The following is a 17,062-nucleotide window of genomic DNA, read 5'->3' on the forward strand; positions in this document are numbered from 1 at the left end:
TACGAGATGTTGGTGAGGCAATACTTGCATTGTGTTCAGTTTGGGTCACCCTGCTGTCGGAAGAATGTTGTTAAGATGGAAAGAGTGCAGAAAAGATTTACAAGGATGTTGCCAGGAAACAAGGGCTTGAGCTTTAGGGAGAGGTTGGGCAAACTAGGCCTTTATTCCTTGGAGCGCAGGAGGATGAGGGTGATCTTATGGATGTGTGTAAGATCTTGATGGAAATGGCTAGGGTGAATGCTTAGTCTTTTACCCAGAGTAAGGGAATCAAGAACTAGAGGGCATGGGTTTAAGGTGAGTGGGGCAAGGTTTACTAGAAACCTGAGGGGCAACTCTTTCACACAGAGGGTGGTAGGTCTATGGAACAAACTGTCAGAGGAGGTACGTGAAGCAGGTACAATAACAACATTTAAAAGGCTTTTGGACAGGTACATGGATAGGAACGGTTTAGAGGGATATGGGCCAAACATAGGCAGTTGGGACTAGAGCAGAAGGGGCATCTTGGTCGGCACGGACAAGTTGGACCAAGGGCCCTGTTTCCGTGTTGTCCGACTCTATCTACTCAAGTTTAATGGTTCTTTTAACAAATATATGTTGCAGATGAAAATGGTTAATTGATGCCAGACAGGCAAGCATTAACATGTGAAAAAAATATCTGATCATTACATGCCTTTGATTTGTTATGGGAAGGGATGAGCAGAGAAATCAATGATAAGAATATGGCCACCATATTTGGCAACCAATTTACTTGGCCTATACCATTGATGTTCGCCCTCTCTTGTCAGGCCCTCTTTATATTGATTAAGTAAGCTTTCTTGGACACATCCAAATTCCGTTCAAGGCCTTTGCACTCAGAAAGTATGGGAAGTTAAAATCTCCCACTAGTACTTCTTACAGCCCATAAGTTCTTGGAACAAAATTAGTTCATTCAGCCCTCAAGTCAGCATTCAATTATGGCTGATCAATCTTTTCCTTTCAACTCTATTATCCTGCCTTGTCCCCGTAACCCCTTGAAACCTTTACTGATCAAGAATCTATCTATCTCTGTCTTAAAAATCTATCTATACATAGCTAAAGCTCTGATCTTGTTATCTTCCGGTTGCGCAGTCATTCTATTTGCGCAAAAACATTAAGCGATAGCGCAATGATTTTTCACCATCTTACTCACCGTTCTCCTGCGCTGCGATTGCACCAAGTTTTGTTCCGATCGGTGGTCTAATGTAAACTTTAGCGAGGTTTAAACATCTGGGTGGGGATGGAGTGAGTGCTTGGGGGGTGAAGGGCAAGAGGCGGACTTGGAGTGAGGAAAGAGGGGGGATCAGGGACGTCACAACGGGAACCCGTCAGCCGCGCCTTTGCAGCTAATGGCTATGGGTGAGTGGTGGAATATTGCGTTGGAATTATCGTGTGCGCAGATTGTCTCTTCTCCAGCCAGTTAGCGCCACGCGGATTAGTCTCTTCCCATGTCACTCCCTTGGACGGTCCGCCTCTTCCTGCGCCATCGCATCTGTACTGGAGCTGAGGAAAGCCGGCAGAGGTTTCCAACCGGACTTTCGCAGGGACCCGAAGCAGCCCCACCCCAAGCAACAGCCCAGCGTCGGAGACCTGACCCAGCCCAGCCCAGCATGGGAGACTCAGTCCAGCCCAGAATTGGAGACCCAGCCCAGCCCGGAGTCAGAGATGTCGCCAAACAGAAAGCGGAGACTTCACACCCGCTGTGAGTCCCCATCGCACCTCCAATTCCAGCCATTACCCCTCTGGTCCCTCTCGGTGGCTCCGCCCCCCTCCCCCGTGATGCCCCCCTCTCCCACATGGCTCTTCCCCGTATTTTCTCCGAACTCACTCCTCTCCCCCCCCGCACAACCCCCCCTTGCCCCCCCAACCCTCCCGCCCCTACACAACCCTTCCCCACTCCCACACACCCCTCCCCCCCATTCACACACCCCTCCCCCCAACCCCCCCCCCACACGCACACCCCCCCCTACCTACACACCCCCCCCCCCCTACACACCCCCCCCCCCAACACACACATACATCCCTCCCACACACACACTCCCACATCCCTCCTGCCCCATTCCACACCTCTCCTGCCCCCATACACACCTCCCTCCCACCTCCACACCCCCGCCACACACCCCCCATCCCCCACACCCTCCATCACTCCACGCCACCCTCCTGCTCCCCCCCCCCTACACCTTCCCATCCACACACACCCCTCCTCCCCCCCACACATGAAGAGGAGAGGGAGCGAGTGCTCGGGGATGAGGGGAAATGAGCCGCACCTGCGCAGTTACGTGCTATGGGTGAGTGGTGGAATATTGTGTGGGGGAATGGGTTGCATTGGGGGGGAACGGTTGAATGGTGGAATATTGCGTTGGGGAATGTGTTGCGTTGGGGGACCGCGCCTCCCGTGTGACTGGGACCCAATGGGTCCCACTTAGACCAGTATCCATTAACGGCCTCCACAGCCTTCTGTAACAAAAAACACCCCTGCCTTCTCTGCTACATACGCTTATCAGCTTTATTTGTGTTCTCACTTCTGATGAAAAGCCTTTGACCTGGATCATTAATTGTTTCACTTGCAACTGATGTTGCCTGACCTGAATTTCTTTCAGTATTTTCTGTTTTTCTTTTAGATTTCCAGCAAGTGTACTTTTTTGTTAATTCCATAATATACTTGAATATTTTGAAATGTGGGAGGGGTGTTGGGTCTCTTGAAGAACACTAAGATGGAAACAAGTAACAAGTAGCCTTTATTGTCATTCAGACCTTGCAGTCTGAACGAAATGTTGTTGCCTTGCAGTCCTACATATAGTAAAAATGACAAAACACACAATAAACACAAATTAACATCCACCACAGTGAGTTCAACAGGCACCTCCTCACTGTGGTGGAAGGCAAAAGTCTTAAGTCTTTGTCTCATCCCTTCTTATTTGCCAGGGCCCGGTGGGATTTACTGAGAGAAGCCAGAGAGGAGATAGTTGTTGCCTTGATGAAGATTTTTTTTTTAATCCTGTCTAGCCACAGGTGAGCACCTGGAGGACTGGACAGTACGCAATGTGATTCCTTTGTTTAAGAAGGGAAGTGTGGATAATCCAGGAAATTACGTTAGTAAGTGGCGGACAACTTATTGGAGAGAAATCTTAGGCATATGATTTACTTGTATTGGGAAGAAAATGGGCTAATTAAGAAGTCTTCATAGTTTTTCCCAGGTCATGTCATTCAAACTTAATTTGATTTTTTTAGGAGGTGACGAAGGTGAATGATGATGAGGGTTTTAAACTGATCCAGAAGATTAAAATGCTAATTATAACTCCATTATGATTTGGTAGTTTGGATTCGGACGGAGAAACGGAGGGTAGTGGTGGATGGCTGTTATTCTGGCTGGGGGTCTCTAACCAATGGTGTTCCACAGGAATCAGTGCTGGAACCTCTACTGTTTGTGATCTCTATAAAGGACTTGAACAAAAATGGTCTGAAGAAGTGGGTCTCGACCCGAAACGGCGCCTATTTCCTTTGCTCCATAGATGCTGCTTCACCCGCTGAGTTTATCCAGCATTTTTGTCTACCTTTGATTTTCCAGCATCTGCAGTTCCTTCATGAACAAAAATGCTAATAGGTTGGTTGGTAAGATTTTTGATCAGACGATAATTGGTGGAGTTGCGGACAGTGATAAAAGGCTGTCAATGGATATAGATATCGCACGATATAGATATAGAAATGGACATTGGCTTGTAATCTGGGAAAGTGTGCGGTGTTGCACTTCAGGAGGTGAAATGTAAGGGATAAGTATATAGTTAATGCCAGGATCCTTAATAGTATTAGTATGGAGAGGGATCTTGGGCTCCATAGTTGCCTGAAAATAGCAACACAAGATAAAATGGTAAGGCATATGGCATTATCGTCTTCATTGCTTGGAGCATTGAGTATAAGAGTCAAGAAATCATGTTCCATCTTTATGAATGTTTCGTTCTGCCGCATTTGGAATATTGTGTGCCGTTTTAGTTGCACACAATTGGTTGTCCCATTACTGGAAAGATGTGGAGGCTTTGGAAAGGGTGTAGAGGAGATTTACAAGGATACTGTCTGGATTTGAGGGTGTTAGTTATAAGAAGAAGTTGGACAAACATGGATTGTTTTCTCTGGAGCGTCGGAATTCGAGGGGAGACCTGGGAGAAGTGTATAGAAAAAAAATATGAGAGGCTTAGATAGAGAAGACAGTCAGAATTGTTTTTTCCCAGGGTGGAAATGTCAAAGACTAGAGGGCATTCCTTTAAGATGAGGGCAAGATTTAAAGGAGACTAGACCAAGTGCAGTGCTCCCCCAACGCAATATTCCAGCACTCACCCGTTCCCCCAACGCAACCCGCTTGGCTTTTTTGAAACATTAATCGTGAATAACCCGGGAATGGGAGGGAGGGGGGGTGGAGCTCGGCAGCTTGAGAGCCCATTATGATTGGTGCACTGGAGGGGGGGGGGGGGGGGGGGGGGGTGGGGAGATGAGGGATTCAGCAAGCGGGGCTGAGCCGGGGTTAGCGAGCGGGGCAGAGAAAGTGAATAAAAGCCTTGTTAATCTTCTTTTTAAAAGCGCGAGATGTTCTAAAATAAATGTTATCTTTAAAGATGGCGAAAATGAAGCAGTCAGAATCGAACGTTGCAGAAGTCGATGTTAAGTCGACCTCAAGCAGTGTAAAAGTGACGGTTGCGGACCTGCTGTTTTTGAAATGAAGCCTTCCCCCTGACACTGCTGGAAGGTGGTGGAATATTGTGTTTCATTCTACCATTGGGGGGGGGTTACATCACTGGAAGCTGGTGTTTTAAAAGGTGGTTTTGGCTATCCATTGCGATATCATCATTTGAAGCTGCTGGAAAAAGGCTCTCTGTGAGAAGCGGATTTTTGCCTTTTTTAATTTCAGTGATTAAGAACTTCAGAAATATAGGTGGGAATGCAACGGGAAGATGTTTATCGTCACCACAGGGAATTATGTGGGTAGGGTGTGTGAAAATGGGAAGGCTGTGGCCTAGCGTTAGGAAGAAGATAGGAATTAACCAGATTGACGGCCACACACGCACACAAACAAGACAAAGACTTTTAGTTATACAGAGATAGAGTGGTGGGTGTCTGGAACACGGTGCCAGGGGTGGGAATAAAGAAGTGGTGCTTAAGAGGTTTTCAGATAACTATGTGAATATGCAGGGCATGGGGACATTTGGATCACCTACAGGCGGGAGGGATTTGTTTAATTTAGCATCATGAATAGCAGTAGTGGTGATGAAAGGGCCACTTTCTATATGATATTGTTCTCTAGTTGTGAAGAGTTGTGAATTTGTGAAATTCCCTGCCACAAGTCACTGGATAGATTTAAGAGAGTTAGATAGAGCTCCAGGGGCTAGTGGAATCAAGAGATATGGTAAGAAAGCAGACACGGGTTATTGATTAGAGACGATCAGCCATGATCACAATGAATAGCGGTGCTGGCTCGAAGGGCCGAATGGCCTCCTCCTGCACCTTTTTTCTATGTTTCTATGGGAATAGCCATTCAGGACCGAGATAAGAAGTCTCATGTAGAGAGTAGTGAATCTTTCGAATTCTCTGCCTGAAAGAAATGGAGGCCCCACTGCTAAATTAATCAAGACACAGCTTTTTGTATATTAAGGGCATTGAAGAGATACACTGTCACTGAGGTAAAGGATCAGGCGTGATCTTTTTGAATTGTGTAGAAGGCTGAAGCTCAAAATGGCTTACTCATCAGAGTGTGGTCATACAACATGGAAGCAGGACCTTTGGTCCAACTCTTCCATGCTGAAAAGATGCCCCATATAAGCTAGTCCCACTTGCCTCCATTTAGTTTTGTTTAGATATACAGCATGGAGACAGGCCTTTGGCCCACCGAGTCCACGCCAATCACTCATACACTAGTTCCTATGTTTTCCCAATTTTGTATCCTACACACTATAGGCAATTTACCAACAGCACCCATAGTCAGGATCATACCCGGGTCTCTGGTGCTGTAAGGCAGCAAATCTACCACCATGCCACCCATATGGTCCCTGTTCCTCGAAACCTTTCCCATCCAAGTACCTATCCAGGAGTCTTTTAAATGTTGTCACTGTACCTGCCTCACCTACCTCACATGGCAGCTCAGTACATATACCAACCAAAGGATATACCTTTGGAAAGGAGACGAGGATGAATTCCGTTAGCCAGAGGGTGGTAAGTGTGTGGAATTCATTACCACAGATGGCTGTGGAAGCCAGGTCTTTGGGTATTTTTAAAGCATGGGTGTAGGATAGAGCTCACTCACGGGGATCGTTGGTCGGCGCGGACCCGGTGGGCCGAAGGGTCTGTTTCCGCGCTGTATCTGTAAACAAAACTAAACTTCAGAATTCATTATGCTACCACCATCAACAGTTGTATCATCTATGAAGATAAGTGAGCGAGTACCTTCAGCAGCCATACATGCCCAGGCCATAACACCCCCAGCACTGTGTTTCACAGATGAGGTGGTATGCTTTGGATCATGGGCAGTTCCTTCTCTCCTCTATGCTTTGCTCTGGCCATCACTCTGATACAAGTCAATCTTCTTCTCATCTGTCCACAAGACTTTTTCCAGAACGGTGGTTTGCATCTTGCAGTGTAGCCTCTGTATTTCTATTCATGAGTTCTGTTCTGTTCACTGTTCAAGTCTTCTGCGGACAGTGGCCATTGACAAATCCACACCTGCCTCCTGAAGAGTGTTTCTGATCTGTTGGACAGGTGTTTGGGGATTTTTCTTTATTATAGAAAGAATTCTTCTGTCATCAGCTGTGGAGATCTTCCTTGGCCTGCCAGTCCCTTTGCGAATAGTAAGCTCACCAGTGCTCTCTTTCTTAATGATGTTTCAAACAGTTGATTTCTCTAACAGTTTTATTCTTGTTTCTCAGTCTCATAATGGCCTCTTTGACTTTAATTGGCTCAATTTTGGTCTTCGTGTTGATAAACAGCAATAAAAGTTTCCAAAGGTGACGGAAAGACTAGGTGCTAAGATCTCTTATACCTGCATTAAGGAGGCAATTAAACACACCTGAGCAATTACAAACACCTGAGAAACCATGTGTCCCAAACATTATGGTGCCCTGAAATGGGGGGGCTATGAATAAACACAGCTGTAATTTCTACATGATGAAACCAAAATGCATAAAAATACCCTTTAATAGAATCTGACAATGAGCACTTTAGCCACAAATAAATAAATGATGGGTCTTTGTCCGAAACATTATGGAGGGCACTGTACTTATGAACCATGTTCTGAGTAAAAAAAGTTGTCCCTCAGGTTTTGAATAAATCTTTCCCCTCTCATCTTAAACCTATGTGCTCTCTTTTTTATTCCTCGACACTGGGTAAAATACTGGACTCACCCTATCAATTGCCTCGTGGATTTATACACCTCGATAAGATTACCCCTAAACCCTCCTTAAAGGGGTTAATAAAGTCCATTAAAGTAATTACATGTTTTCAATGTTCACCATTTGATGGCTTACAGCCTACTACTTTTGTGATCATCTTTTTAAAGTTGAACAGCTCTAGGCCATAACTGAAACCTCTGATGTTAGTTGCTAGATGAATGCTGTTGTTCATCAAAGTACATGGCAGTTATTCACAAAGCATAATTTGTATTCTGCATTTCCCTCCTCTCTGGAGAATGCTGACTGTGGTCAATGTTTGGGGGGGGGGGTCTGGGGTGCATGTTTGTTGGTGCTTTTAGAAACATAGAAATTAGGTGCAGGAGTAGGCCATTCGGCCCTTGGAGCCTGCACCGCCATTCAATATGATCATGGCTGATCACCCAACTCAGTATCCCGTAACTGCCTTCTCTCTATACCCTCTGATCCCCTTAGCCACAAGGGCCACATCTAACTCCCTCTTAAATATAGCCAATGAACTGGCCTCAACTACCCTCTGTGGCAGAGAGTTCCAGAGATTCACCACTCTCTGTGTGAAAAAAGTTCTTCTCATCTCGGTTTTAAAGGGTTTCCCCCTTATCCTTAAGCTGTGACCCCTTGTCCTGGACTTCCCCAACATCGGGAACAATCTTCCTGCATCTAGCCTGTCCAACCCCTTAAGAATTTTGTAAGTTTCTATAAGATCCCCTCTCAATCTCCCAAATTCTAGAGAGTATAAACCAAGTCTATCCAGTCTTTCTTCATAAGACAGTCCTGACATCCCAGGTGAACCTTCTCTGCACTCCCTCTATGGCAATAATGTCCTTCCTCAGATTTGGAGACCAAAACTGTACGCAATACAAGTTTTGGGGAGTGTTTAAACTAAAGTGGCAAGGGGATAGTAACCTAATTCATGGAGCTGAAACAAGGGGTCACAAAAGATAGGAAGGGTAAAAGAAACCATTCAAGTCAGAGAAATCATGGGCATAAACAAACAGACTATAGCTTAACATAATACTAAGGGGACGAAGAAATTGAAAAAGATAAACCTGTGTTGTAATGCGTGGGAAATTGCAATAATTCATCAAGCAACAGGATGTAAAGGGCTACGACATACAATAATACTCCAAATAGTCAGATAGCAGATTATCATAAATTCCCGTGGTTCGATATAGTAGTGCAGTGGTAGAATTGCTGCCTTACAGCGTCAGAGACCTGGGTTCTATCCTAACCACGGTTGCTATCTGTACGAAGTTGATAGAGTGGACAGAGTGGTGAATCTCTGGAATTCTTTGCCACAGAAGGTAGTTGAGGCCAGTTCATTGGCTATATTTAAGAGGGAGTTAGATGTGGCCCTTGTGGCTAAAGGGATCAGGGGGTATGGAGAGAAGGCAGGTTCAGGATACTGAGTTGGATGATCAGCCATGATCATATTGAATGGCGGTGCAGGCTGGAAGGGCCGAATGGCCTACTCCTGCATCTATTTTCTATGTTTCTATGTCCATGATACATTCTCCCTGTGACTGCGTGTGTTTTATCCGGATGCTCCAGTTTCCTTCCATGCTCCAAAGTCATACAGGTTTGTAGGTTAATTGGCTTTGGTAAAATTGTCCCTCGTGTTAGTGTAAGGGGTGATCATTGGTCAGTGCGGACTTGATGGGCTGAAGGACCTGTTTCCACGCTGTATCTGTGAAGTCTAAAGAAGAAAGAATTGAGGCATATGCACAGGTGCTGTATTTTAAAATATACTGTTGATTACCTGGAGCTTGCTGCACACTCCATCCACTCAGCAACACTCCAGATCCTGCACTCAACTAAACTCTAAATTGTTGACTGCATGTCCTTGAAACTTACCTGGTTCAGTTTCCCATGTTCTCTTCAAACCTGAGCTTTGTTACCTGTGCTCTATTTTACTGTAACATTTAAAGAAAATGTGAATTAAATATTTTACAGAGCATAATTAGAATGATAAAATCTGCTACCCTGATCCTACCTAAGCCCCAAACATACTGTATTAAAGGATTTTAAGTGCAGTTGGACTACAGGAGCGTGTCTGCGGATGCCTTGTGGATAAGAACTGAACATTCAGGGCATTCAGTATTTAGGAAGGACCGGCAAGGAAGGAGAAGGATACCGATTAACGAGATTTATTTATTAGTGAGGAAGGATATTAGTTCAGATGATGTGGAATCTGAATGGCTAGAGCTAAGAAATGCCAAGGGCCAGGAAACACTTAAGGGAGTTATATACAGACACCAAGACAGTAGTGGTGAAGACTGGGATAACATTCAACAGGAAATTAGAAGCATGTGCAAATGTAATTACGGGTGCCATTATTCTACACATAAATTGGGCTAACCAGTGGAGAAACATACCTGCAGCATATATAGGTTGGACATCCAGTGGCGCTGTTGCTAGCTGCCTCCACCTTCAGTCCGGTATCTTTTTGTTTTTTTGTTATGTTTGAAGTGCGTTTTTTGTGGGGTTTTTTAAAGTCTTTATGTGGGGGAAGAGGGTAGGACAAGGGAGATACCGTCCTTCAGTTGCTTCCTGGAGAGGATGCGACTATTATTCGAGTCGCGTCCTCCCCCCCCCCCCCCCCACCCCCCATCCCCCCACGCGGCCTACCTACTGGATTGGCGCGGCCATTCCTGCCGGGATCGACCAGAGCGCCAGCAGCAGCGGCGGCGCAGCGTTGGATACATCGCGGGGCGGGCGATGCCTTACCGGGGATCGCCGTTTGGAGCCCCGGAGTGCTGGGCCTGCTGCACCGACATCGCGGAGCTGTGGTTCACGGAGCTCCCAACGTGGGCGGCGCTGATCAACATCGCAGGGTCCTGCGACTCCGCCCAGCTCGGTCTGTGGACTTCGGGAGCCGCGGACTCCGGTGGAAGGTGGCTGATCTGGAGGTCCGGGCCGCTGAGGATGTTCTCCGTCGGGGTTCCATCGTTCCCGGCGAGAGGGCCTGAGCATTCGGGCCGTCCGTGGCGGCGACTGCGGGTGCTCAGGAGGCCCCGACCACGGGTGAACATCTGGGAAGATTGGTAGGGAGGCTGGCTGGACTATGGTACCCTCCTCAACTTTGGTGCCGTTTGGGGTTATGTTGTATCATGGACTTCTGTGTTTGTGCTTTTGTTTTAAAACATATGTTTTTATTTATTTATTATTTATTTTTATGTTACTTGACAGTAAGGAAAATCCATTTTGTTGTCTCCTATAAGATAATGATAATAAATTTAATTTAAAAAAAATTTTTTTTTAAAAATATAGGGGATGTTTTTCGTGTCCTGTAATTTGAATTTAGGAAGTCAGCAGCAGATTAAAAAGCTAGGTTGAATTTGTGGATTACATCCAGTGTTAAGTGCTGCAGTAACATAGAATAAAACGGCACACGGACAAGCCCTTTGCCCCACAATGTCTGTGCCAAACATGATGACAGGTCCAACCCTTATCTGCCTGCACATCATCCATATCTCTTCATTACCTCCATATCATATAACCATATAACAATTACAGCACGGAAACAGGCCATCTCGGCCCTTCTAGTCCGTGCCGAACACGTATTCTCCCCTAGTCCCATCTACCTGCACTCAGACCATAACCCTCCATTCCTTTCCCGTCCATATAACTATCCAATTTATTTTTTAATGATAAAATCGAACCTGCCTCCACCACATTCACTGGAAGCTCATTCCACACAGCTACCACTTTCTGAGTAAAGAAGTTCCCTCTCATGTTACCCCTAAACTTTTGTCCCATAATTCTCAAGTCATGTCCTCTTGTTTGAATCTTCCCTACTCTCAGTGGGAAAAGCTTATCCACGTCAACTGTCTATCCCTCTCATCATTTTAAAGACCTCTATCAAGTCCCCCCCTTAACCTTCTGTGCCCCAAAGAATAAAGACCTAACTTGTTCAACCTTTCTCTGTAACTTAGTTGCTGAAACCCAGGCAACATTCTAGTAAATCTCCTCTGTACTCTCTCTATTTTGTTGACATCCTTCCTATAATTAGGCGACCAAAATTGTACACCATACTCTAGAATTGGCCTCATCAATGCCTTGTACAATTTTAACATTACATCCCAACTTCTATACTCAATGCTCTGATTTATAAAGGCCAGCATACCAAAAGCTTTATTTACCACCATATCTACATGAGATTCCACCTTCAGGGAATTGTGCACAGTTATTCCCAGATCCCTCTGTTCAACTGCATTCTTCAATTCCCTACCATTTACCATGTACGTCCTATTTTGATTTGGCCTGCCAAGATGTAGCACCTTACACTTATCAGCATTAAACTTCATCTGCCATCTTTCAGCCCACTCTTCCAACTGGCATAAATCTCTCTGTAGACTTTGAAAATCTACTTAATTATCCACAACACCACTTATCTTAGTATCATCTGCATACTTACTAATCCAATTTACCACACCATCATCCAGATCATTGATGTACATGACAAACAACAGTGGACCCAACACAGATCCCTGTGGCACCCCACTAGTCACTGGCCTCCAACTTGACAAACAGCCATCCACCATTACTCTCTGTCATCTCCCATTCAGCTACTGTTGAATCCATCTTGCTACTCCACCATTAATACCCAACAATTGAACCTCATAACCAACCTTCCATGAGGAACCTTGTCAAAGGCCTTACTGAAGTCCATATATACAACATCCACTGCTTTACCCTCATCAATTTCCCGAGTAACCTCTTTAAAAAATTCAAGAAGATTAGTCAAACATGATCTTCCAGGCACAACTTCATGTTGACTGTTCCTAATCAGACCCTGTTTATCCAGATGCTTATATATATTATCTCTAAGTATCCTTTCCATTAATTTGCCCACCACTGACGTCAAACTAACAGGTCTATAATTGCTAGGTTTACTCTTAGAACCCTTTTTAAACAATGGAACAACATGCGCAGTACGCCAATCCTCCGGCACTATTCCCGTTTCTAATGACATTTGAAATGTTTCTGTCATAGCCCCTGCTATTTCTACACTAACTTCCCTCAATGTCCTAGGGAATATCCTGTCCGGACCTGGAGACTTATCCACTTTTATATTTCTCAAAAGTGTCAGTACTTCCTCTTCTTTGAATCTCATAGTTTCCATAGCTACTCTACTTGTTTCCCTTACCTCACATAATTCAATATCCTTCTCCTTGGTGAATACTGAAGAAAATAAATTGTTCAATATCTTCCCCCATCTCTTTTGGCTCTGCAGACAGCTGTCCACTCTGACTCTCTAATGGACCAATTTTATCCCTCGTTATCCTTTTGCTATTAATATAGCTGTAGAAACCCTTTGGATTTACTTTCACCTTACTTGCCAAAGCAACCTCATATCTTCTTTTAGCTTTTCTAATTTATTTCTTAAGATTCTTTTTACATTCTTTATACTTCTCAAGCACCTCATTTATTCCATGCTGCCTATAATTATTGTAGATCTCTCTCTTTTTCCGAACCAAATGTCCAATTTCCCTTGAAAACCATGGCTCTTTCCAATTTTTACTATTTCCTTTCAACGGAACAGGGACATAAAGATTCTGTACTCTTAAAATTTCACCTTTAAATGTCCTCCATTTCTCTTCCACATCTTTCCCATAAAACAAAATGTCCCAATTCACTCCTTTTAAATCCTTTCGCATCTCCTCAAAGTTAGCCTGGCTCCAATCAAAAATCTCAACCCTAGGTCCAGTTCTGACCCTCTCCATAATTATATTGAAACTAATGGTATTGTGATCACTGGACCCGAACTGTTCCCCAACGCATACCTCTGCCACCTGACCCGTCTCATTTCCTAACAGGAGGTCCAGCACCGCCCCTTCTCTAGTAGGTACCTATGTATTGCTGCAAAAAACGTGTTTCCCAGTCTGTGTGTGGAAAATTGAAATCTCCCACAATCACTACCTTGTGCTTACTACTAATATCTGCGATCTCCTTACATATTTGCTCTTCCAATTCTCGCTCCCCATTTGGCGGTCTATAATACACCCCTATAAGTGTTGCTACCCCTTTCCCATTTCTCTGTTCCACCCAAATAGCCTCCCTAGACGAGCCCTCTAATCTATCCTGCCAAAGCACTGCTGTAATATCTTCCCTGATAAGCAATGCAACACCTCCACCTCTTGCCCCTCCAATTCTATCACTCCTGAAGCAACAAAATCCTGGAATATTTAGTTTCCAATCACAGCCCTCCTGCAACCATGTTTCACTGATCGCCACAACATCATACTTCCAGGTGTCAATCCAGGCTCTAAGTTCATCCACCTTTCTTACAATGCTCCTAGCATTAAAATATACACATTTAAGAAACCCACCCCCTCTTATTCTCTGTTTATTGTCTTTTTCTTCTCTCTCCCCTATATTTTGGGTCAGAGTGCTACCCTTCTCTGCCTCCTGCCTCAAACACTGACTGCTGGCTTTCCCTATTTGAGTCCCTCCCCCCAACCGTTCTAGTTTAAAGTCTCCCCAGTAGCCTTTGCAAATCTCCCCGCCAGGATATTGGTCCCCCTCGAGTTCAAGTGCAACCCGTCCTTTCTGTACAGGTCGCACCTTCCCCAAAAGAGGTCCCAATGATCCAGAAACTTGAATCCATACCCACTGCACCAGTCCCTCAGCCACGCATTTAACCTCCACCTCGCTCCATTCCTACTCTCACTGTCGCGTGGCACAGGCAGTAATCCTGAGATTGTTACCTTTGCAGTCCTTCTCCTTAACTCTCTACCTAACTCCCTAAATTCTCCTTTCAGTACCTCTTCTCTTTTTCTACATATGTCGTTGGTACCTATATGTACCACAACCTCAGGCTCCCCTCCCTCCCATTTCAGGATATCCATGTGCTTATTCAAAGGTCTCTTAAATGTCACTATCTGCCTCCACCAACACCCTCAGCAGCACATTCCAGTTAATCAGTTAAACTGAGAGAATGAAGCAGCTGGGCTTGTACACTCTGGAGTTTAGAAGGATGGGAGGGGATCTTATTGAAACATATACGATTGTTAAGGGTTTGGACACGCCGGTGTTGGGGCAGTCCAGAACCAGGGGCCACAGTTTAAGAATAAGGAGTAAGCCATTTAGAACGGAGACGAGGAAACACTTTTTCTCACAGAGTTGTGAGTGTGTGGAATTCTCTGCCTCAGAGGGCGGTGGAGGCAGGTTCTCTGGGTGCTCTCAAGAGAGAGCTGGATAGGGCTCTTAAAGATAGCAAAGTCAAGGGATATGGAGAAAAGACAGGAACGGGGTACTGATTGGGGATGATCAGCCATGATCACATTGAATGATGGTGCTGGCTCGAAGGGCTGAATGACCTACTCTGCAACTATTGTCTATTGTCTATTATCACTACCTTCTGTAAACAAAAATCCTGTAGACTTTGCTCCTCTCACCTTAAATCTATGTTCTCTCATATTTGACATTTCCATGCTTGGAAATAGGTTCAGCCTGCCTGCCCTACCTACCCAAGCCTCTCAGACAGGGCAAGTCAAGTGATTATGCGGCTGAAGAGATGGTGCAGGAGGTAGGCTTTAGATTTCTGCATTGACAAGACTGTTTCGAGGGAAGAAATAACTGCTATAAGATGAACCGTTTGTACCTGAAAGTAAACCAATCCAGTATTCTTGTGTGGTGAGCGCTGTGGAAGTGGGGAATGGTGGGAGAGCAGTAATTAATTAAGCTAATTAGAAAAAGTAACAGCGCCCTCTTGTGCTCAGGGGCGCCGTACGGTGGCAGCTCCGCCAGCAGTCTGTTTGTTTTTACATCTTTTTAACATTTTTTGTGTTTGTTAAAAGTTTGTTTTAATGTTCTCTGGTTTGTCTTGCGTGGGGGGAGGGGGAGGGGATCGGGGGAAACTTTTTTTCAGGCTCTTACCTTGCCGGAGATGTGATTAATTTTTGCATCGCCTTCTCCGGGTAATCCGCGACCTTCCATCGATGAAGCTGGAGGCCTCCTCAGACTGTCGTGAGCCCCACCGCAGGGCGCAGACTTAACATCAGAGCTGTTCCCTTGCCTGGGCCGTAGGTTGCCGACCCCTGCCCTAACCCAAACCCAAACCCTCTTCCATTGAGAGGAAAGTGCCAGTGCCTAACCCTGACCCTAATTCTAACCCTACCTCTACATTTGTATTTATCATTTTTATTTCACAGTTCACAACATCATAACTTTACAAAGATAAATCAGTTGTAAAACAAAATTATCAGCATTACCTTTATTCTTTCGAAACCTTGCTATTGTTATGATGTTATTAGGAGGCAGCCATGATCCCAGAGGGCTCGCTGCCTAGCTAATTGGCATCCGACTCAATGTCAAACATGCTTTGATTGGACAATTACTACTCGGAAAATTGGAGGTTTTTCTCATATTTTAAAAATATGTGCAGGTTTTGTTCTTAATGGGTTTCAGGTTTGATTTCTATAATATTTTTACACAATATGTTATAAATACAGGTAGATACTTGATTTGGGTCACAAAATGAAACGAAAAAGCACCTCGGCCCACGATCTAAAGTTGATAACTAGCTTTCTTTATCTTAATGAAAAAGGTTTATACAGTCTCTCCAAGCATCTCCAGTGCAACTTTAAATTGGCTTTCTTGTTATTTTAAGGATTATTGTCTTTTAATTATTTCTTTTGTTGCCCCTAATCTCTTGTATAAAATCCCCTAAAATGTTATTTACCCTTTTCTGTGATGTTCAGAGAGTGATTGGCGTCTGAGGCTGGGGGAGAGAGTTTAGCTTTGATTTGTGGTGCGAATGGGAAATACCTAATTTCAGCATTGTTAATGCTATCTTATTCCTCCCATAGATTTTGGATAACACAGTGTATACATTTGAGCAACTTCTACACCAAAGTCTTGCTAACTCCTCTGAGAAGGGTCAAATGTGCCAGACAATCCAACGCATTCAAGAGAGAGTGTTGAAGGTGAGAAAATGTGTCCGTGAGGAAAATGTGAGCATGAGTTCTATCATGCTATTGATGACTCTTCACAGGAAGAATCTTTATTGTAAATAAATGCTGGTATTAGGAGAAATCTTCATAGAAATTAAAAACAATAGGGTAATCAAGGAGAAGGCAGGGCTACTCAAGGAGAGGGTAGGGAATTTATACCTGCAGTCAGAGGATGTAGCTGATGTACTAAACGAGTACTTTGTATCTATATTCAGACATAGATGGCAGTGAGATTAGTGCGGGGAAGACAATTATGCTATTGGCAGTTTGCGATAATGAAGGTGGTGATGTTGGGGTCTCATCGATCATTAAGATGGATAAATTCCCCAAGACATTATGGAATCTATCTTAAGTTATTAAGAGAAGCAACAGAGGAGATGCAGGGGCCATGATGATCTTTGGACCTTCACTTGCCGCAGATGAGGTGACGGAGCACTGGAGAGTAGCCAATGTTGCTCCTTTGCTTAAGATGTGAAGTAGAGATAATGCAGGAAATTATAGACTGGTGAGCCTCATGTCAGTGATGGGGAAGTTATTGGAGAAGATTCCTCGGAGTCAGATTTATTCGCATCTGAAAGAGAACAGGCTAATTAGGCACAGTCAGCATGGCTTTGTCCACGGCAGGTCATGTGTTGCTTGACTGAATGTTTTGAGGCAAAGTTCATCAATGAGGGTAGGGCAGTG

General features: G+C 44.6%; 1 protein-coding gene across 1 annotated transcript in view; it reads left to right on the forward strand.

Moving 5' to 3' along the window:
* The window catches only part of LOC129711818 (protein Niban 2-like), a 197,195-nt gene that overhangs the window by 164,391 nt on the left and 15,742 nt on the right, over positions 1-17,062 (forward strand). Inside the window, exon 11 of the mRNA XM_055659753.1 lies at positions 16,235-16,351. Coding sequence (XP_055515728.1) covers positions 16,235-16,351 — 117 coding nt within the window. The remainder of the gene's footprint in view (positions 1-16,234; positions 16,352-17,062) is intronic.

The sequence above is a fragment of the Leucoraja erinacea genome, chromosome 31, assembly GCF_028641065.1.
Source record: "Leucoraja erinacea ecotype New England chromosome 31, Leri_hhj_1, whole genome shotgun sequence".
In the NCBI taxonomy this organism is placed as follows: Eukaryota; Metazoa; Chordata; class Chondrichthyes; order Rajiformes; family Rajidae; genus Leucoraja; species Leucoraja erinaceus.